General features: G+C 36.9%; 1 protein-coding gene across 1 annotated transcript in view; it reads right to left on the reverse strand.

The window, feature by feature from the left end:
- Window positions 1–22,703, reverse strand: part of KIAA1109 (KIAA1109 ortholog) — a 125,034-nt gene that overhangs the window by 14,629 nt on the left and 87,702 nt on the right. Inside the window, exons 57-72 of the mRNA XM_009289501.1 lie at window positions 20,578–20,776; window positions 19,916–19,975; window positions 18,448–18,674; window positions 17,413–17,543; window positions 15,845–15,968; window positions 14,758–14,867; window positions 13,161–13,251; window positions 10,654–10,898; window positions 9,803–10,018; window positions 8,359–8,539; window positions 6,732–6,924; window positions 4,427–4,588; window positions 4,169–4,308; window positions 2,891–3,092; window positions 2,278–2,481; window positions 1,983–2,162 (exon numbers count right to left, since the gene is read on the reverse strand). Coding sequence (XP_009287776.1) covers window positions 1,983–2,162; window positions 2,278–2,481; window positions 2,891–3,092; window positions 4,169–4,308; window positions 4,427–4,588; window positions 6,732–6,924; window positions 8,359–8,539; window positions 9,803–10,018; window positions 10,654–10,898; window positions 13,161–13,251; window positions 14,758–14,867; window positions 15,845–15,968; window positions 17,413–17,543; window positions 18,448–18,674; window positions 19,916–19,975; window positions 20,578–20,776 — 2,665 coding nt within the window. The remainder of the gene's footprint in view (window positions 1–1,982; window positions 2,163–2,277; window positions 2,482–2,890; window positions 3,093–4,168; window positions 4,309–4,426; window positions 4,589–6,731; window positions 6,925–8,358; window positions 8,540–9,802; window positions 10,019–10,653; window positions 10,899–13,160; window positions 13,252–14,757; window positions 14,868–15,844; window positions 15,969–17,412; window positions 17,544–18,447; window positions 18,675–19,915; window positions 19,976–20,577; window positions 20,777–22,703) is intronic.

Below are 22,703 nucleotides of genomic sequence, written 5' to 3' on the forward strand. Positions count from 1 at the left end.
AAATTTAACATAAAGTTCTATTATTATACTAGTTTATCTCTGTTATAAAATGTATTAAGAGATGAATCAGCAATGAGAATCTGAGTTTGTTCATCTTTCTGTTCTGATGGAACAGTGATGTAAAAGAGAGTTCACACGAGGGCACTGGGTGGCCTGCTGAAGTTCATTCCCTTGCTGCTCACTCCTGTATGTGGAGACTTACTGAAGCGATACTATACAGACACTGTGGGCATACTGCGCCTGCTTTCTAACTTTAGCAAGCAAGTTAGTGCAGCATAACACATTGAGAAAACACAGCAGAATTCCACCAAACAAACTGAAAACAAACCCAGCCCAAAGCCCAACCCTCATCGTACACTTTTTCCTTAGTGATTTGTAGTCCCTTCATCTGATTGCTCTAAGAAACATACATTTTTGGATTACCATCGCTTTTTTTGATCACCGGCAGCAAAACAGATTCGCAATGGCCACACTGAAGTGAAATAGCATATTTAGAGTTTGAGGATTTCAAAACCACTATTTTAACTCTAACGATGTGTGACAGTGAGGAATAAATAAAATATTTTAGGAAGAAGGATTTTTTTGTGTGTGTGTGAAAAACAAGAATTACTGGTATAGCTAATATAAAAATATTTAAAAGCTAACCAAGCTACGGAGTTTGTCATTGAAACAAATTATGTAAGTGAGAACAAATTAGCATTACATGTTCCATCTCATTGCCATTTATGTAGTCATATATTACCGCACTGCAATCATAGAGACTTTTGGGGTTCTCAAAAAACAGGGTTAAAAAATGAAGGGCATAGATATTGCTCAACAAACAATACTATTCAAAGACTCCAGTCTCTCAGGTACAAAGGTAATGTACACTACGGGATTTTATATCTGAAGAAAAATATACATTGTGCCATTAGGTGGAAAATAACCACCCTCTTTTGCATGCTAAGACCATATAATAAAGTTGACATACTAAGATTACTACTAAATAACGACTTGAAATCACTTCCTTCTGATAATAGAAATATCTGACAAATATCTGCAATACAACTAAAATGACATGTAAGTTAAAGCTGACTAAACACAAACAATTTAGGCTTTATCTCATCTCTGTTGTGGGTTGGCCCTGGCTAACAGCCATATGCCCACCGAGCTGCTCACTCACTCCAATCTCCTGTGGGAGATGGGAGAAGCCAGAAGGAAGGCAAGGAGACTTGTGGACTGAGGTAGCAACAGTGTAACAGGGAAAGCATAAGCTGTGCATGCAAGTGAAGAAAACAAAAATAAATTGTTCACTGCTTCCCATTGGCAGGCAGATGTTTAACTATTTGCTGGAAAGCAGGTCCTCAGCACACCTAACAGCTGCTTGGGAAGGCAAATGCCATAACCACCAATATCCCCCCTTCCTTCTCCTTTCCCTGAGCTTTTATTACTGAGTGCAACATCATATGCTATGGAATATCCCTTTGATCAATTTGGGTCAGCTGTCCTGGCTGTGTCCCCTCCTGGGCAGAGTGGGAAAGAGAGAAGGCCTTGAGGCTGTGCAAGCACTGTTCAGCAATAGCCAAAACATTGATGTGTTATCAATCCTGTTTCAGCCACAAATTCAAAGCACAGCACCATATGGGCTGCTATGAAGAAAGTTAACTCCATGCTCACCACAGCCAGTACAATCTCAAAATATTCAAGGGTCACATTAAGTCACACGGACTGATGTCAGAGATGTGTTTGAGCAAGCCCATTTAGTTACATTAAATGAATCAGGAGGCTAAAAAGGTGTGTCTCCCAATAGGTACTCCAAATACCATTAAAATTTAACGTATCAATCCCTACTTCACGCAAAAAGAGCAAAAATTTTACTACACGCTACAAGTGGATGGCTCTCATATAACATCTACAAAAGCTGCTGAGAGTGAAGTCTATCACTGGAACAGCAGTTCTCTAATTAGCTGAATATATGGGATTAAAATGAAACAAGCATTTACCAGATATGTTTATCAATGTAGTATCTATCTTGCTGGTAGCTTTGCTCGCAGACTGACTCTCAAAAAAGGAGGAACCTCCTGAACGCCTTATTCGTGACAGGCTGACTTTCACAAACTCAAGGTTAATACTCAAAGAATCCTTCCGGCCAGTGACCGAAGTTGGTTCCTCATCCACATTACCTAGAAATAGAAAGGAAAAAGTTTAATCTTCTGTGACCTTTTCAAATCTTCAGTTCAGAAAACCATGCCAAACTTGAACAACATTCATTAAAGCAAACAAAAACTTGTTCTGTACCTAAGGCTCCTGATCCAGGGGTTAGAACAGTAACGGCAGATTTTTGTTTTCCAGCTCCATATGGATGGAACACGTAAAGGGAAAAGTCGGACATGCAGGCGGTAAAGCTCAGGCCTGAAGAGCTGCTACTAGAAGTAGTCAAGTCTGACTGACTGCTGCTGTGCCGTGTTCTGCCAAGAGGGCTGCCTAGTCCAGGTGATGAACCTGAAGTCAAATTTTTTTTTTTGCAAAAGTTAGTTTTAGTACGAAAGCATTTTCAAACGTGAAATAACACTGTTAACAGCAATATTAAACAGACCAAATGCACATCAAATTATGCCCCTGTAGCAGCAATGTGGCTTAAATATTCTATGTATTGATGCTAGCCTTTTATAAGAGATAACTGAACACGCTTAACCAATGCAAGAAAAACTCCAATATACTGTATCTGTGCAAGCTTTTACAGGAAACTGATGCAACATGAAGAAATCCTACCGAACTCACTAATACATAAATGTCTAGCCTTAAGGTGTGTAAAAGCTTATCTTCTGCTCTAATTTTAGACAACAGAACATTATATTTATTTATTTATTCTATAAGCTGTATATAGTATAAACATTCATATACATATTACCTGGTGCTCCAGATTTACTAACTGAATTCTTTGAGCCACTCTGTGAAGTATTGCCACCAACTGACACATTTTCTGATGGGTATGTTGTGCCTAATGTTTCCAGTTCTCCTCGGTTTGAAGAGAAAACAAGATCCAGGGAAGGCAACTTCAGCATACATTCAACTCTTGATACCGGCAAGCAACTGAATTTGATTTGAGAGGGCTGAAAGACAGAAAGAAAATAAAGCATTTAATGAACAAATATGAAAAACTAAAACCATCCCAAATTTGGCTTAAAGTGCCATGTATTTATTTTTTAAATCTAAGCAAATTACAGCCTTTTCAGACTGGTTTTACAATTAGCAGGATAACTGTGTAAAAGTTGATATAGATATATTAATTCCAGGGAATCCCTCCAACACCAGGGCTATTATTTGGACCAGTTTTTAGAAAACTTAGACACAGGAAGCCTGGATGCAGCAGAGGACATGTAGGTCCCCCTCTCTTCCTCCTCCCCAAGTCAATCCATAGCTCATCTCATGTGAGAAGTATGCAGAAGCACTTGAGCTAATGCTGAAAGACTCAGCTCGCCTCAACATGTTCTTAGCCAGATGAGTTTGGAAGTAAAAGCTGAGAGAGGCTACAGATTGTTGTGGGTAATTTTCATAGGTATATAAGAAAAACAAGTCTGTTAGAATACGTTGTTCAATTTGGGAACATAATCGATTTTATACCAGGAAAAAACATTGTTTGAACAAAGTGGAAAAATATAATAGCAACAATCAGGTCAAGCTCGAGTGCTCTGAATCACTCTGCGGTAGCACTTTTCTCTCTTACACATATAAAAAGCCCAGACACTCAAATATTAAGCAGTATGAATAATGCCTTGTAGATGATAAGTGTACATTCATTCCTACAGTTTCCATATAAACTGAGAAAATATTTAATTATTATTTTTGTTTTGTAATGGTACCTATAAACAATGGATAGAAATACTAGTTATGAAAGATATTTTAAAAAAAAAGTCCAAAAGAGACAGGAAAGAAGTAATAATTAAAAATGCTCAGAACTTTTGTGACTTCTCAAAATAGCTCATTTCCTTGGTCTCCATGGGACTAAAATATGTCAGAACTTCTGCTGAAATAAGTCCCATTTCATCATCACACTAGACATTAATATCTCTGAAAGGACGCTTGAAAATATTTTTTACTTTTTAAAAAGCGAACTTCGAAGCATGGATTGTCTCAAAGACTGTGACTGAAGTTACTTACTATACTGAATGTGGAGTTAAAACCTCACCTGAACTCGTACGTAAACCACCACATCTACAGGGAAGGATGAATATGCTGATGTCGAGGACGATACTAACGATGTTGTGGACTCTTCTAAGGGATCTTGTATATCGAATTGTCCCATGTCGTCATCCTGTGAACTAACAGCTTTTAACAAGCACAAGAACTCATTAGAAAGTGGAATTTAAGGACCAGAGCAGCTCAACGCCACCAGAAGACAAAAAAGAAAAAGCATAGCATACTAGAATACAAATATGCAACTTACCTGTGTAATTCCTTTCAATGGGTGTAATTGGAATGGTTTCAAGAGCTTTCTCTAGAAAGTCCAGTAAGCATGGGCTAATCACCATTTCCTCCGGCAATGACTGGAGAGCAACCCATGCATATAGTTTAGCGGTTTTCACTCCACCACTTCCTTTCCCTTTGGCTGCAACATTCAAAAGATAAATTTGTCTAATATAATACCACTCAACAGTAACTGATGAACATTAGAAGATACTTCATAACAAAAAGCTGTTTCCTCTAATTCTCTGTATCATCATCTGAAAAGGCACAAATCAGATCGGTTAGAAAAAATTAAGCCATAACTTTTCACTAAGAAAACTGTGCAAAAACAACTATTAGTCTGTCATGCTTGATTGTAATTCCATTGCGCACATTCTTGACCAAGCACTTTTATGTCATTTTCACCACTTTGCTTTTTAAAAAATAGCACTGAAATCAGACACACACAATTCTTCTCCAAATACACAATGCAAAGTAACCACAGCTGACTGGAAACGAAAGTGGAATTAGGAAAAATAAAGACATGAGCCTGGGAAGAATGCCAGTTTAAACTGAGAAAATACGTCGAAAAATTAAAACTGTAAATGGCAAGTCCTACTATATTTATGCAAAGAATAACTAAAGATTCTAAACCAGCGTTTTTAAGAGCTTGGAGCTAGCCAGAGTATAAACTAATAAAAAGATTGTTGTCTTCTAAATCTGTGGAAGAGGCTAGCACTTGGATCCACGCTCACCAAAATATAAATATGCACAGAAGGTATTGGTACCAGCTCAATTACTGTCTCTGTGAAATACAGCTATTAGAATGGAGATAAATGAAGATATTGATTTTAAATTCTCCGAGAAAAATATAAACAACAACTAAAATGGAGCTTAAAAATCCTTTTATTTGCTAAAAAAACCCCAAGCACTGAATTTTCATTCTATGCAAAATATTCTATCTAGTGCCTCTGACTAGATTGTCCTGTCTTGCTCTTACTGGAGACCAAAGACAGTAAGACAAGGTGGTTTCCATTCCAGAGGAAAAGTAATATAAAAAAGTAATATAAATAACAACGTGTTTCGAAACAATTCAGAAGTAAGAGGTATAAAAGTACAATGCATAAAGAAATACAGTAATTGCAATCCCTACTTTTGGGAGACATTTATATCATCATACAAGTGCAATTTCCGTAAGACCCCCACCAAATGTAGAGCTTACAGACATAAAAACAACAAGACTCAGTAACTGGACATGACATGGTAAAAATTAAAAGGCAAAGATTGGAAAGAGGATAGGAAAGTACAGAACAAAATTGTAGAAAAGTAGTATAAACCAAAGATTACACAACATTCGGTAATCATAAAGAAGATGGACACTTAAAGGAATAAGAGCTAATGGTTCAACAGCATGAATAATTGAGGAAGGTCTCCCCATTTCACTGTTCTCTCCCAGCATCTCTGCTGGTTTTATTAAAAAAAAAAAACCCAAAACCAGAAAACCCATGCACAACTTTTTTCATTTATTAATTTTGAGAAAATTTTGGCTGTGTTTTTAAAGTGATATTCTAATACCAAAGGAGAGAAGAGTGAATGTCTCAGAAGCTGGAGGTGCAATCTACATACCTCTAGATCTGACATGATGCAACAACGAACTCCTGCTTGAAAACAGGAATCATTGGAGATGAAACAAAACTTTTAAGTATTAGAACTCATGTTACTCCAAATCATGGTTATTTAAGGGCCTGCAACAGTTGAGGACACTAGTCTGGTATTTTGATTAATACAAATACATCTGAACAGCTGCTTCAGTACTACAAGAAATAACCCAGTTCCAGAAAGCAATAATTTACGCCTTACTTATGCGGCAGAAGGCACTTAAAAGTTGAAAGTATTCTTTGAATAGTGTAATGTATGGAAGCAAGGATTCATCTCAATTTTTTCTTTTCCATGGATTATGAAGAATAAAGCAGTCAGCATTCACTTTTTATACAGATACTTAAACTTTGCTTTCCAGTAACAAGCATTATTTTGTTAAATGAAAACGGGGAGAAGGCAGTGACAGCCCATCACTGGGATATGGTGACTATGACGGAATATTACTGAGACTGGTTTGGCAAGAGATTTCTAAAAATGCAGCTTTATGAACTGCATTCATGCTTCTGGGATCAGGTTTCTGCAGCCCAAAATTAAGACTTGATAAATACAGTGCTTCAGGTAATGTGCAGACAGATCTACAGCTAGTAGATTACATGAAGGAAAGATAATATCCATGATAGTTTCAGAAGGTTACTGTCTGTAAGTACCTGATGGGATGGGTGGGGGTTGGGGAGGAAGTAGGGTGTTAGTCTTGCTGTGGATAGTGCTAGATAAAGGAGGAGATGTGGCAGTATCTTTCATACCATACAGCTTGGACTCTTTGGAAAGGGTTCTTGGCAAAGAGGATCCTCGAGAAGTATTTGGCGATTCGGTCTTTAAAGTCTTAGAGTTGTAGTGCAACTGGAAAGCAAAGAAAGATCAGTTTACTTCATACAAGTAGCTCAATTTCTATACAGCAGTTTGGTGTCACTCCTTCCCTTCAAATTTCTTTTTTTTCATTATTTACAAAAATATCATCATAAGGTACGTTACATTCCAATTCATGTTCTACAGATAGAGCCGGTGCACATAAAGATCAGAAATCTTTGTACAAAAAAAAAAAAGATAAATTAATAAGCTATTAAAAAAAATAAATCAAGGAAACACAGAGAAACAGAGGAAATGAACTATTTAGGAACAATGCCTAAAGCTTGCTCCTCTGCTCTGTTACGTCGTACACGTCCTGTGCCACCAACTATTTGTTCCTGTCCACACAGATTTCTGTCTTACTGCATGGTGGAACTGTTCCACTACTAAACACTGACGTACAGAAAGTTGCATAAAAAATGAAAGTAATAAAATACTCCAAGAGTTCACACCTCCTATATGCGCATAATACTCTATCAATGAAAATACAGAACATAACAAAAGCTGTAGAGAATGTTTAGTTATTCCTAAATTTGACTAAAAGCAACAGGCAGGACCTGAGGCGTAACTGTTATCCCTGACGATAGCCTGGAATACTGGAAAATGGACACACATAGCCCTTCCACATCAAAAGACTAGAAAAGCCAGGCTGTTTCCAGTGAAGAGCGACAGTGATATGGCACTGCCTCAACTGAATTGCATGAAGTTTCCATGCAGCAGTGACCTATTTTTCCTGTTCTTACTCCATAGGATTTCAAATCACAAATACAAGAACATTTCTGTTGAGACTCTTTCTTACTAGTAAGATATAGAAACAATGATTAAAAAAAACAAGGGAGCGTACAGTTTGACGGCGTTTGAGAGAATACTGTCTTAAAAAGCAGTTTTTATACCAAGACTCTGACTGCTATAAGAAGCAACACAGAAGACACAGTAAGAGAGCTTTATGTGTTAGTGGGCCAACTACTAAGCTGCCCTTCCCATGAATTACCGACAGTGAACGGATCTTCCTTTATTTAAAAAGGGTATACGATATAAATTACCTGTCAGAGAAGAAAATATCCAAAACAAATGTCTGATTTTAGACACCAAAATGTTAATGGAACCGATTTCTTTTCATTATGTACTATCACATACACTGTTATGGAGCGTCATTTGACATAGTTCTATTTTTGATGTTACATACAAGATTTTGGGGTTTTTCCCCCCAAAGAAAACGAGGGTAAAGGCATCTATCAGTTTCCAATGTAGTATTACAGAAATGATTATTCCCATTTTAGCAGTATCTACAAGACTGAAAAAAGATTTTGCCGAGGTGCTGTGTATATATGAACTCGTACATACTGTAACTATGTATTTGCTTTGAAAGCATATTTGAGCAGAGGGAAAGAGCAAGTGCTTCCCTGCTGAGTTATACACTCCTTTTACCTTTACATCCACCCCAGGAATATAAAACACTGTTGTTTCCACATCACTAGATTTTGTCTGTAGAGATGATGGCACTTTCTTGCCAGCAAGTAAGTGAGTAGTAGATGCATAATTAGTTTGAAATTTCTTCTTTTTTGAAGGAGACTCTTGATCCAAACTTCTGGAACTCCGATCATAGCTCCTAAAATAAATACACTGCATGTTATTAAAGCAAGCTTAACACTCATATTAATAAGAGTATATTTCTAGTATTAAAAAACCTAGACATGTCTAAAACAAATTTGTAGTATCAACTATATAAGGAAGCATTTCAATCCCTGCTTTACTCATACTTTCTGTGACCTCTACTCCCTTTCTGTCTGCCCACTCTGGTTTTGCCATTTTCATTATGTGATTATTTCAGGCAGTAAGATCTACAAAATTACTGCTATGTCATTAGAGAAACACCTTCCAATGCTCTGTAACTCTTACAGTCAAGTTCATGTACATTACCCAATGTGATCTATGAAAACTCTTTGATATGCAGAAAACACTTATCAATTTTCCTTCTCTGCTGTAAAGCCTGTCTTCATATAAATTCTTAAGAGATTCTTTTTCCTTCCGTATCATTTCTTAGAAGAAAGTATCTATTTGTTCCTATTTCTTAGAATTAGCGTTAAAACAAGGAAATCTCGTTTCCTTATACGATACTTAAGAATTATCTTTGTTGACAAATAAGTTTCTTAAAATTCACTGTATTATTAACAACACATCAAATTTTAAAAAGTAATGTAAAGCTGCCTTTAGATCCCCAATCACATACACATGAAAAAAGGAGAATTTAAAAACTGAGGATGAGATCAAACCTCATTAAGATCAGAAGCAAAACACTTCTGTTGCCTCAGATAATAAAAATAATGCATTTTATTAAGAAAGATACATAATATCAGCATACTTTTACACTCAGAAAATAATAAGAGCCCTCAGAGATCACGAGAAAACACAACAGTAGCCCCACTATTAGTCAAACCAGTATGTGGATTCACTAAGTTGTAAAGTTACTTCTTTGGAGGCTGAAAAAAAAAAATAATAATCCAAGTGCTTTGAAAGCCTAACAATTTGTTTATGAAAGATAAAACATGATTTAAAAAATAAAAACAGAAGAGAGGCATATGCTGATTCTTGCTAAACAAACGCAACTCCCCATGCCGTACTCTGCCATAACAATTACAGCTTATGGTGATGCTATGGAGTAGTGATAATTACTACGAATAAAGTGATGGTAACAACCTAATGTGTACATCTTCTATGCTTTTCAAACAGGTCAGTGCTTAAGAGTCATTAATTATTGCACACATGGTCATAACTTAAGCGATGGAAATCTCAGATGGACTTAAACAGCTAAAGCAGAATAAAGTACTCATACCACGTTCTTCATAAGGCAACTAAGGAACACGCTTCTTACCTTCGTAAACTAATGTCATCATGTTCTTGCTGAAGCATCGTAGGGTGCAGTACACATTTTCCACAATCGATTTCAACCCTGATATCAAGTTCAAAGTCAATATTTCTCTCCGTGGTTGTGCCAGTCATACTTCTGTTGGTAGGTGTTGTAGGCCAGCGCTCAGTGAACAGTTGGTGGACAGCAGCGAAGCCCGTTGCTTTTTTGCGAGAGGTACTCCTGCACAGGCACAATTGTGGATTAGATATTAGCATGGCATTTACCTGAACAGAAGGTAGGAGGCATTCTTAGACTACGTCCACACTCAGTATATAATCTTTTAAGAACTTTTCTGGAAGAGGCCTTATCTGATACACTGCAGTACAGTGATCCATCGTCCATTAACACATTACTAAGTATCCTTTCTTCGTATAGGGTACTACAAAGAACTAAGCCTTTCCTAAATTCTCAATCAAGATAAGGAACGAAAAGATATATACAATAATTTTCATATTTGTAAATATTGACATGCACTTTGTGGCGGTATAATCACTGGATAAAGCTGAAAGTTATGCTGTATTTGACAAATCTGTCATTCGGTCCCACTAAAACCTGCCCCGTGCCTCAAAAAACTCACTTTCCAAGTTCTTTTATTGTGTTCCAAGCCCTGAAATCGCTAACAGTTGCCTCCTTTTCAGGTCAGACTTCCTCCTTCCGTCACAGTCACCTCTGCCGAACACAACCTCCCCTGCCTTCCACGTACACACTTCAGGCAAAATTCAGTCCTTCATCCGTAACAGATTTTGTAGCTTTAAAGTCAATATTTCAAGTGTATTTTCTTAATTTCTGTGTTCTTCCTTAGGACCATTACTTACGTTGGTTTCCTATAAAAATACGTCCTCTCTCTTTCATGGTCATCGTCCTTCTCAGAGTCGTCACTGCTTGATGATAAGCTGTCATCCCGGCGTCCTTCTTCAGGCTGGAAGGGAATGCCGGGTGAGAAGACTACTGGAGTTTTGGGTGAACCAAACACCGAGCATGAGCCTTCACTAGTAGATAAGTAATGGGAGGGCCCATCAATAGTTACAGACAAAAGGTCCATTTCTGTCTCCTCTGGAAACTGATTATAAAAAGACAAAAAGATATTAAATTTCCACAAGTATTGTTTCCATCGAGAATGCATTAGATAGCTCGGAAATAAAAAAGCGAGATTGCTGTGAGAAACTCTCACTCCCAAGTTCCTCATAATACAGAGACAGCAGGTGTAGAAATTGCAAGACCGATTATGAAAAAGAAATGAAAGCTTAGTGGGGAGACATTTGCCATTGCCTAGCGACTGAGCTCAATCTGTTAGCTAAATACGTAACATGCTCTGACCAATTCACACGATCAGAAGGAATGGAAACATTTCATTTAAATTCAAAAAATACTTTGAAAGAAAAGAACAAAAGACAGCAAAAATCATCATGAACCTTGTAGAGGGGTGAGGCACCCAGGAGCGTTAGTGAGGCGTGCATGCAGAATGCTAACACAGAATGTACGGCACCGGTTTGCAGTTCTGGGCTGCGCTCTTGGGCACACGTGCTTTAACACGAAACGAACTTCAGGCCAAATTTCCAAAAGGGGCTTCCTGTTTCTCACATAAAGCACGCCACAAACACTGCACAAGCAATTTTCGAACATTAACTTCTTAAAACGCCTGCAAAAAATATCTAGAAGTGTTAGTTTAACACCAGCACTACCTACGCAGTGTTACTATAGAGCTGCACAGTCATCGTCTGCAAATTCAAATTAGAGCTTTGCTGAAGAACTGGCATCATAATGCCAGTAAGATATTTTTTCTTTTTTAATATTCAACATTTGATACCTCTAAGTGTTTGATAGCATTTTGCTACGCCAACAAAACCTAAGCTAACTGGGCTTATATATAACAACCACAAAAAAGGTAGGACAGCTTTTAAATGTGAACATATTTAAATGTGCAAAGCACATTTCTATGTGTTTCATCCACCTCTCTCTCACAAATAGGAATTTACTTCCTGGGAGCGTGAGGTGAGTTGGAAGGGAGAAAAAGTACATTACTATCCCTTGAGTTTGGGTTTTTGGTTGGTTGGTTTTGTTCTGCTTTTGTTGGTTTGTTTTGTTTTTTGGTTTTGATTGGGTTTTTTTAAGGGAAAAACACCCTCATCTTTACTATTTTCCCTAAACATGTTTTTTAAAGCAGTTAAAAAACTCTACCAGTTGTTCTCTGGGTATTAAGTTTTGGCACATTCCCTACTCACTATTATTTGAAAATGTCTTACTCTGCATTAAATATAGGAATTCCAACAGAAATAAAAGTGTGAGAAGATGTCCTCCCACCTAGCAATTATTTTGTACTGGTGTTGATGCCTGCAATCTTGGAACACAATGTAACAGATGAAGGCACACGCACTAAAATCCTCTCCTAAAGCACATTTCAAGGCTACACTTATATCACTTTACATCAGCCTTGATCAGTCTTCACAAATATACAAACAAAGTTCCAATTATTCATTTTACAAAAACTAGCAAGTTGTAGGTCTACATAAGGGTGTAGAAACACTCTGGAAAGTTCATCAACAATCAATTGTGTTCTTCTGCTTGCTTTACATATTTAAGAATTTTCAAATTTGATATACATTCTGTTTAGCTGAGTGCAAAAGAAATGAAACATTGAAAAGCAGCTCCCTGTGAGATAAATTAGTTCTCTGGCAAAGAATACTTGTTTCTTCTCAGAAATACCTGAAAATACCCTTCCCCTGGACAGCTGGATTGTTGTGCAATCCCCAAAGCTGTTTTATTCAACTTAATCAGAAGTGAAAAAAAATACATAAATTAAAACAACTACAATAATCTCAGCCATGCAAAAACAACATAATATGAACATTTTAAAAATTAGAAAACATAGCAACAAACAAAACCAAAGACTCAACAATCCATTTCAAACACACAGAAGGATATACCTGTAGGGCTACAGCAAACTGACTAATACCCATTTCCAAAACTCTAAATATTTTCAAACACAAAAATACTAGATTATTTTTTGCACACTTCTGATAAAAATTCCAAAACAACTGTATTTCTACTGTCAGCCTAAAAAAAAAAAAAACACACCAAATGTTTTCAAGTATTTTCTCTAATGATTCCATTAATTTCTCTGTTAAGAAACCAAAACACATCTGTCTTCCTTCAAAACACATCTATCTTCCAAAAACACATACATAATTTGAGGCACATACTAACAGAAACACACACACAAAAACTACAAGCAATTCAGGTCTGCCTAAGTATAGCTATCTCATGAACTTGTGACCAAATGGCACAGGAAATATAATTATATGGCATATAAAGTAATTCTTACAGAATCCTGTATGTTGAAAGTTACTCTTGGCCCAGGAGATGCAGCATCTACACGGATATCTGGGAGGTCTTCACTGTCTCCTAGTCGAGAGCTATAAGCAAAACCAAAACACAACAGCTTGTTGAGTTTTACTACAGCATTTTACATTCATATGAACATTTAACTACACAAATATAAGGCAATTAAAAAAAAAACAGAGTCAGTACTTATGGTTGTGTTATGGAAGAAAGTATAAAATCATAATTGAAGCACTTAGGGTACATGGAAAGGAAAAAGGAGGGGAGAAGGAAAGAGAAGGAAGCTACACATTACTTGGCCGGTAGTCTATCGCTAGCCAAACTCTGCTTATTTCTTTATGCAAGTTTTTCAATCCTGAGCCAACATACAGAAATTACAGGGGAAAAAAAAAAAAATATATTCGTGATCTACCACATGGGACATAAAGCAAATTGGCAGATTATGTTTTCTCTGATGCAACTGAAATGAATTACTTGGCCTTATAGTATACGCATACTACTTCTCACTGACAACCAAAAGTACTCATTAAGTTTTTCAGAACTTTGTTTCTTACAGAGCAACAGAAAAGCCCCAGTATCTTTTCCATACAATTTCTGGTTCTCTTCAGATAACCTTGTGAAAAGGTAAAATGAAAGTGGTTTTCATCTGGCAGATCTTGAACCAGAACCTTCATTTCTTCAAAACTTGCTCTGCTTTAATTATCAAGAGTGCTAATTAATTCAGAAGACAGACTCCTTCTCAAGGGCACCTTGAAAAACTCACTTTAGAGTACTTATAAAGCTGGTTTTATGCTGGAATATCTGCTGTCTGATATTTTCACATCTGGATTATTTATAAATTTCCATTCACTTCTACAGAAGTATTCAAATTTGAAGCAAATCTCTATTAAGAATTTCTATTCTCATAGAAAAAAGTCTAAAGAATTCTAACACTCCTCTCCACCTTTTTAATTTTCAAATGTTTTCTATTTAATACATAATAATGCAGCACACTTCTAAATCCAAACTTTGAATGCTTCAGCTGGATCTACAGGAGCAATAGACTCAAACACATGTATTCTAAAACCAAAGCAAATACTTTACTAGGAGGCATCATTATACAACTAGTTTGCTCAGCAGCCATTAAATGATGAAACAAAACCAATACATGTTATACAGATGAAGAGATTAGAAGAAAATTATCATTCACAAAAAAAACTCTCCCTTTCTTCTTCTCATTACAACAGCCCTTTTTAAAGGCAGATGACTGCAAATCAAGTGTAGAAATCGAAACGATTACACTACGCCATTTTTCCTTATATATGTTTCTTCAGTATGTCTTGACTCTGTAAAAAACCTTAAGTTGTTGTAGAAGTGCGAACTTCTCATTTGACATACTACTAAGTCTGTCAAGAAAGAAGTTTCAAAAAAAGGTGAAAAGTTGCTTTTTAGAACACGTCTTCCAAAATGACCTCCTCCTATCCAGTTCCGCCAGATATAGCTGCTGTCCATAGTAAAAAGATTCGGGGCCAAAGTCCAATGTTTCCTCTGTTACCTATACTGTTGTTGCTACCACAGATCTCAAATTCCCAGAAGCTTACCTTGTTCTGTCCATTCTCTTCAGAGATGGTCTTCCTGACGCTGAAATACTCTTAGATCGGCTATAGCTGGGTTTGTAGCCGAGACCCCATTTGTCTTTCAAGGAGGCAGCCTAAAACAAAAATAATATTTAAATGCAACACTGAGAACACAGAGGAAAAACTCTGGCAGGCTAAAATACTATTTTACACAGGTGTGACAGTAAAGTAAAAAGATTTTTTTCTTCCATAATAGTTAAAATGCATCTTATTATCAGCATTTGCCAGCATCTTCATCCTGCCTCTGGATACATGTTCACTTTTCACACTTGCTGGAATTGGTAATGTCCTGTTGCCAGGAGAAAAGTATGCCCAAAGCTAATAATCTGACCACTTAGACATCCTTCTAGCTACCACTATGGTGACAGAAGAACACAAGCTAAAATGAGAACACCTGAGAAAGAGCTGCAAACACATTACTACTTGAAAGATCTTTTTGTATTAATGCAGCATCATACTTGGAGCTCATGCGCTAGGACACACTGAAAATAACGTTTCGCCAGGTTTGTTATCAGGTCTGGGACAACAGCCACCTATATCTGTGGATTTCCAGCAACACTGCTTGGTTTTTTGTTGACAGTTTCTTCTAGTGTCTATCTTTAGTAGCTTGTTTTTATTTTTACATCACACAACCGTGCAAATATTTATATATAAGTGGAATACAATAGGTATGTGTCATTTGCCCAGGCAGTTAACATGCTTGCCTCTGCATCTGCATTCATCAGTCCAATAAGGAATCGTTTTAAAATCTGCTAAGAGAAGGAGTAAATGACATCTTCAAATACACATTTTCTGCCTATTTCTTGTGAGTGTGCAAATAATCCCATTGACATTATAGTATCTGTGACATTTCAATTTTCTTATCACCATTATTACAAGGGAGAAAAACCTTTCCCCGCTCTCTCCTAAAGATAAAAGGTTTGCTGAACTATTTGATATTCTTAACGCTTCCTTTTCCGTTACTAACATTTTCTTCGCTTTAATCAACATGCAGAAAAGAAATATGCAACGCAAGTGCTATCATTTTTTAAAGTAACTTAATACTGCTCACCCTCATACTGGATCTACGTAGCTTTTTACGAACATCTCGGCGGATATCATTCACAGCCACCGACTCCAGTTGCTGATAGCGCTGAATTTCTTGATTTATAGTTCCTTCGCTTGCACCTAATTTTCTGGGGATAAATCATGATTGAGTTATCTTACACAGGTGACATTATTTTCACCATTTCAAAATCTGTGTTCCAACAATGCTCTGCTTCCTCTGGGAATTATCCCATTTTTTCATTTTTTTCAGTAGTTACTTATGACCTGTGCCCAATATAGCTGCAGAAGATTTTTTTCTTGTTCCACGATACAACTTTTTGTCAGGTATAATATTTTGTCCTTACGAGGACTCTTTGATTTTAAGGTTTCTGTCTCCAAGTGCCTTAGCACAGCAGACAGAGGATGTAGAACAAACTAGCATGCAAGGAGACCCCCAAACAACAGGGCTACCATGATGCTAATTAAGGTGGAGCATAAGAATGGCTACGCAGCAACTTTCTTATTTTAAAAAGCCCTAGTTGTAACAACTAGATTAATGACCTCCTATACACTTTCAATCACATGACGGCTGTTTAATTGAAAACAAACATAATGGACAAATCTGAGAATCCCCAGCAGGATGAAGAAAAATCCTTCTGCTGTAACAGTTTAAAGCCCTGTCACACCAATGACAGCCTTCTGTAGCGGATTGCCTTCTGCAGAAAAAACACACCACTAAATAATTTAAAAAACTCTGTAAAGCAACGGCTATTTTGAAAGAATCACAGTTTAGGGAAGCATTCATAAACTGAGAAAAGGCAGGCACAAAATGTAATTTTGATTCTTGAACTCGTATTAGAAGAAACATTTAACCTAAAATCCAAAGTTCGGATACAATTGCCCTCTGAATGGTGACAGCAATTTTATTTCAAGTACAAGCAGTAGAACGTGTCTCCTCTTCATTATTTAACACATAATTACCAAGCTCTGTATTCCCATCCCAGACAGATCCATTTATAGTAAGTCAGTCTTAGAGAAGGGGGGGGGGAGGCAAGCCCAACAAACCATGACTGCAAAAAATTATTAATAAAATTCACAGAAGTTGTTCAGATGAAATTTATGAAATTTGAAATAATTCTTTCTTCAGGGTTTTCTCAAGTGCCACCTACAAGATGCAAAAAACAGTCGACTGAAATGTTTTTCTTCTTCTTCCAGTGAACGAGACTAAGCTTATTACAGTTACAAATTAATATATTTTGTTAAAGTAATCACCATGATAATAAATCAAGATGGAACTACAATTTTGAATCAATAGGAAATTGGTTATAATCAGCCATTGTAATGCAGAACCAGAAAGAATATAGACTAATTTGACATTTTGGGAAGAACTCAAGAAATTTGAGAGAGTGCTTGCATATATAGTTTTTTCTTATGGAATCCAAAAGGACAATTTTTTAATTTTAAATAAAGACAACGATTTCCACTTGACCAACACAATGCCACAAGATATGTGATAAGAACAGAAAAGAAAAAAAGTCAGCTGCAGTTTGTTATTCCCAAACTTTGTGCGAGTTACAGCAAAACCCAACTTACTTTAAGTCATCAATAACTTTAGCTTGCTCGTTGAGTTCTCTAATATCGACTAAACGTTTCACGAATTTTCTTCCTCGCTGTTCTCCAGTTTGGATACTAGAAGCTCCCTGCCGTCGGTGATCAACAATCTCCTATGTAAAATAAACATTTAATTAATGCCCTCATCAAAAATTGGACATTAGTGCGATTTAACAATAGGCAAAGTGAATTTCACACCTTAAAATTTGGACTAGTGCATGCAAAAGAATCAGTTTCATCTCAAACGGCAGCTGATTGGATTTTTTCCAGTGATCCAAACCCCATCATTCAGTTAAGACACACTGTAACTACTACATACATGTCCCCATGAGCAGGATCTGCCTGCTTTCATATGTGATCTGCTAGACTGAAGAGAATCACACTTCGCTGACCCCAATAGATATTCTACAGGAACAGAGTATCGATGGTTTGGGGGGCTCAAGCCCAGCAGGTGATTTACAATCCGCTGCCCAAATGTTAGCTTGCGTGCATCTCCACATAATGAACCTCCACCTGATTTCTAAACAACAAACAGGCACATTAGTGTTCTGGGATAACGTTTTCACTGTTGGCTATTTAAGACAGCCATTAAAGAACATCCGTTAAAACGTTTTTATGTGAAACCAAAAAGCAAGGTCAGCAGCATATTGGGTAGAAGTACCGAAACAGAATTTTTTCTAATTTGCTCATGTTAGTAACTTGCTCTCCTGTTAAGAAAACCTATCTACAGCCGCAGCTTTTCCAATTCAGGTACCTGAAGTTAGGTATTGTGTCTCCATATTTTCAAATCCAGATCGATATTTCTACATAACACCAGTAGAAATATGATCTGTGATTTCTTGCCTTTGAAATATGGAGTTAGAAAACTAACACACAAACTTTTCTGATTTGCAACAAGAGTTATAATAGCTAAACGGAGTAGCATGACTCAACTCAAGACTAAGATCTTTCCATTTGACTGAAGACCTTGTCACGTCTTTTCCAATTAATAGCACTTATTTTGGTTGATTCACTTACTGCATGTATAGTGGGAGACATAGTGTCAACTTCATCCTCATCGGAAAGGTCAGCTATGTTTACAGAGTTGAGGTCAGCAATATCATCAATATCTTCTTCTCCTGTCAAGGTTGTGAGGGTGTTGCCTAAAGCATTCAATCTTTTCCCAATGTTTGGATCCATGTGGACATCAATACCACACATCTTCCATAACACATTCAGCGTCCAGGTTCCAGCACTACTACTTTCTGTATTTAAAAAAAAAGTTTAACCCATTTTTCCTCTTTTAAAAAATACTGAGCTATGTATTAGTTAGCCAAGACAGTGTTTATCTGTTACAAAGAACCGTCTTCTCTGCCCACGCCAAGGAAAACATATTCCACAACTGAAATGCTTGCTGGAAGTACTTCACAGCTATGAAGTTAATATTTCTTTAACAAGTGATGTACACAGACAAACCTAATGAAAATACATTCCCTTCAGCCCAGCTGATGACCAGGAAAAAGCATCTCAAACTTCAGCTCTTACAACTGCGGCCAAGTATACTATTCCAGAACAGAATTTTTAACAGCAAGAAACCTAAAGGATGTCTATCTGTATGTAAAAATGCTAACCTATTTACAGTTTCAAGTCTTGAATAAGGATGCTGGAAGATGTTCTAATATATGTGTAATATGCCTGCTGAATACCCTGTCTTCCCAGGATTTTTCTAATGAGTGCCACCTTTCAGCGTCAAAATATAGAACTTGCTTTAAGCAGAACTACACAAGATACTGGTTTTCCTTCTAAATGGATTCATGCTGGTTTTCACCATTCACAATTCCATGTGAGGTAAACTTTTAATAGTTGCAGCATGTGTTTCATTTTTATGTTTCCTCAGCACAAAAAAGCAAGCGGGGGACAATGAGCAAAACTACACGGACAGGAGACACCATAGATGCAACATTTGGGCATAAACATGAGAAGCAGCAAACAGCAGGTACGATGACCAAGACAGAGAGTGCCAGGTATTTTTGAGGCCTCTGGAGAATGTCCAAACAACTCAGTAGGAGAGACTGGAAAGAGAGGGAGTTCGGGAGGAATAGAAGCTGTCTCTGGAAGAGGTGAGGGAGGAATGGGAGCTCAGGATGCAAAGTCTCAGCATTAGAAGGACTGAAAGATTTAGCAGTCTCTAGGAAGCAGTAGGACAACATTGCTGTTATAAAGGACTATCCTATCCTCCAACCACGGAACAAACACATATACACCGTGTGTTTTCCTGCAGGTAAAAATCTAAAACCAGGGTTGCTGACGTGACTCAAGACCTGGAATAGTTTGAAAAGATGGAGCAGATAAAAACATTGAGGAGTTTCACCAGGAAAACAAGATATTAAGCAAAACAAAAAAAACAAACCACCAATTAAATTACAACACAGTTAAAGGATTTAAATTTTGTATTTTATGGATACTTCATTTATATAGGACTTGATTTATTAAAAAAGTGTATCACCTGCTGCAGCCTGTCCTGTTGTCCTAGAACATACTTCGTATGTACCATCTGGCACAACACCTATATGAAGCAGATGAAGCACACACACCGATTAGGCGGACAGTCAAAGTTGCTTTAGACCAGCCCTTCCAAATTCAACGTCAGCCTCTTGCCCTCCGCAATTAAAGCATGAGTGGTGTTGCATAGGAGGTTTAGTTTTAATTCCTATTGAATGACTTTTCTTATTTAGTAAAATGAATCTACTTGGTAACATCCAAGTTTATATCAACTTAAAATTCCATATAAATTCTAGAATCTTCACCATAATGAAAGGTATATATATAAATGAAAATCATCTATATTAAACTATTAAAAACTTACTGCGATCTTATGAAATTATATAAAAGCAACGCATCCAACTCTTCCAACATCTGTCAGACAGAACTTAAATGCTTACAATGAGACATATAGAAACAAAGTTATTAATAAAGGAAAACAACAAAGGAATACAACTTTTTAGATCCGTGTTATTTTACTTTCAAAAGGCCAAGGTCTTTTCTTTATCTTTTTGGGGAAAGTTCAGCAGTTTTAAAGTCACGGGAAAGGGTAAAAGTGGATTTATATCTGAAATACTATTGTATATCTGTAATACTATTGTCCAGTATGAAATCACACCCACTTACATGCATTCATGACTAGATCTCCTCTTATTTCTGGTTTCCAGTCATCCCAACTTGTCTCAAAGCCATCAGCAAAGCGGATACAGAAGTTTTTAAAATGACCTTTGCTAACTAAAGACTCTGAGGAGCAGGCAGTGATTAACGTGCTTTCAATAGTCAGGACTAAAGCAGAGCCAGTGTCAAGATCTGCAGTGTGGTTAGACTGGAAAATAAAAATCACAGAGAGAATTTACTGGTCATTGCACTGTCAAAGTGATACTATACATGCGTTAAATGCTGTTTGTCTTTCCCTATTAGAAAACTGATCCCCTTCTCTTATCTCCTTGTATCTTTCCTTCTCTGCAGAAAGTTTCAAAAGCATCACATCTGTCCGTACAATGTCTTGCATTGTTGTTTTCTAGTAAATGCAACACCTACATTGTAAATATATTAGGGCACCAGGAGTCAAGCTCATCTGGAAAAAGAAAGAAAATCCATGTTTGATCAGGGACTAGACGATCAAGGGCTATGAACCATATGGCCCCATGACCACAGAACACAAGCCCAGGATCGATTCTTTTCTCCAAGAAGGGCTGCACATGAGTCGATTGAACAAAAAGTAGCTTTAATTTCTACATGATTTTTTTGTGTTTATTTTGATATCTACAATTATGCAGAGTCCTAAATAAACAGGTTGTCTAGTTATTTTCCAGCCCTTTGCATATAAAGGTCTGTAATTTTGTTTACCTGCAAAAAAGCCCACATATTCCCTTCTATAAAGCTAGACTTCTTTTGATCCAGCATAAGTACTGTAAACATGCTATTCTGTATACAGCTTAAGACTTCATAAGCCAGAATGCATTTTTTATAATTTACTATCATTTGTAACACCTAGGAGCATAAAATGCCACCTGCTTTGTCCATAGCTGCCAGATAGTAGATTCACAATCAAAATGTTATGTCGTTATGACTTCTAGGCTATTGGCCTCATTACTCCCTTTACATTTCTATGTATTGTGACTATTTCCTTCTACACCGTTAAAATGAGTCATTCCTGTTCTGGAATTACTCCCCATTAATAATAGCCCCAGTTCAACATAGGAACAGTCTCTGAATCCAAGGTTTTCTCTCAAAGCCATCTAACATTATCTATCCTAATAATGCTCCACTGCTTCGTGTATTTTTTTAAACTGCTGTCAACTGGCAATGTAGTATTTTATACTATTTAAGTTTTATACTTAAGAGGTGCAGATCACACCTTCACCTTATATATGAAGAGACGGGCATAACTGCAGTCATTTCTAAGAAAGGAAGATCAGAGGGAATACAGGTCTGCACAGAATTGTTTCTTAACTGAGAATAAACACAGATTTTCAAGAAAGCTAGGTCCACTGATTTAGGTACTTTCCTATCTATCTGAAGAAAGCACCAATACGCAGAGCTAAACGTCAAATTGGGGAATGTGTTGGATCATGCTGCATTGGTTATCACGAAACTCAGCAAACTGCACAGCCAGAGAAGGAGGAGCTGCATGGCCACAAAGCACTACCCTGGGAATGCATTACTGAGCCGTTCATCATTAAACTTAAGACTCAAAGGTATTCCAGAGACATAATGCAGCGCACATTCCCTTACAGAAGAAGTTGCATTAACACACTGCACAATGCACTGTGTAGGCATTACTTTAATACAGAAACTAGTTAACTGCACATTAAAGAATACATCATCCTGTGTAACGTATTAGACTGACCCTGTACTACAATCATATACTTTTTGTCAATGACTGCATTTTAAATATCTTTAACCCAGCCCGAGTTCCTAAATAAAAGTTACTGTTTGAAAAACATATCTATAGATATCTCAAATAGTTATTCGTACTCTCATTCCTTGTTTTAATGAAACAAACAAACGAGTCTGAAAACTGTTGGCTTTAACGTGATGTTCCGAGTTTTTCTTTTTCTATCTACAATCATATGAAAAATAAAGGATTAATTTGAATTTGTGATGGAAGCTTTCAAGAAAATATGTTCCACCTGAAACATTTCCAAGGACTTTCCAAAGTGCTGAGCTCATACGTGGTGTAAACAAGAATCCATTATGTTTCCCCAAAACATGCACACCAACTGAAACATGCATAACCTAGTTCTTCT

The sequence above is a fragment of the Aptenodytes forsteri genome, unplaced genomic scaffold (assembly GCF_000699145.1).
Source record: "Aptenodytes forsteri isolate BGI_AS27 unplaced genomic scaffold, ASM69914v1 Scaffold109, whole genome shotgun sequence".
Lineage (NCBI taxonomy): Eukaryota > Metazoa > Chordata > Aves > Sphenisciformes > Spheniscidae > Aptenodytes > Aptenodytes forsteri.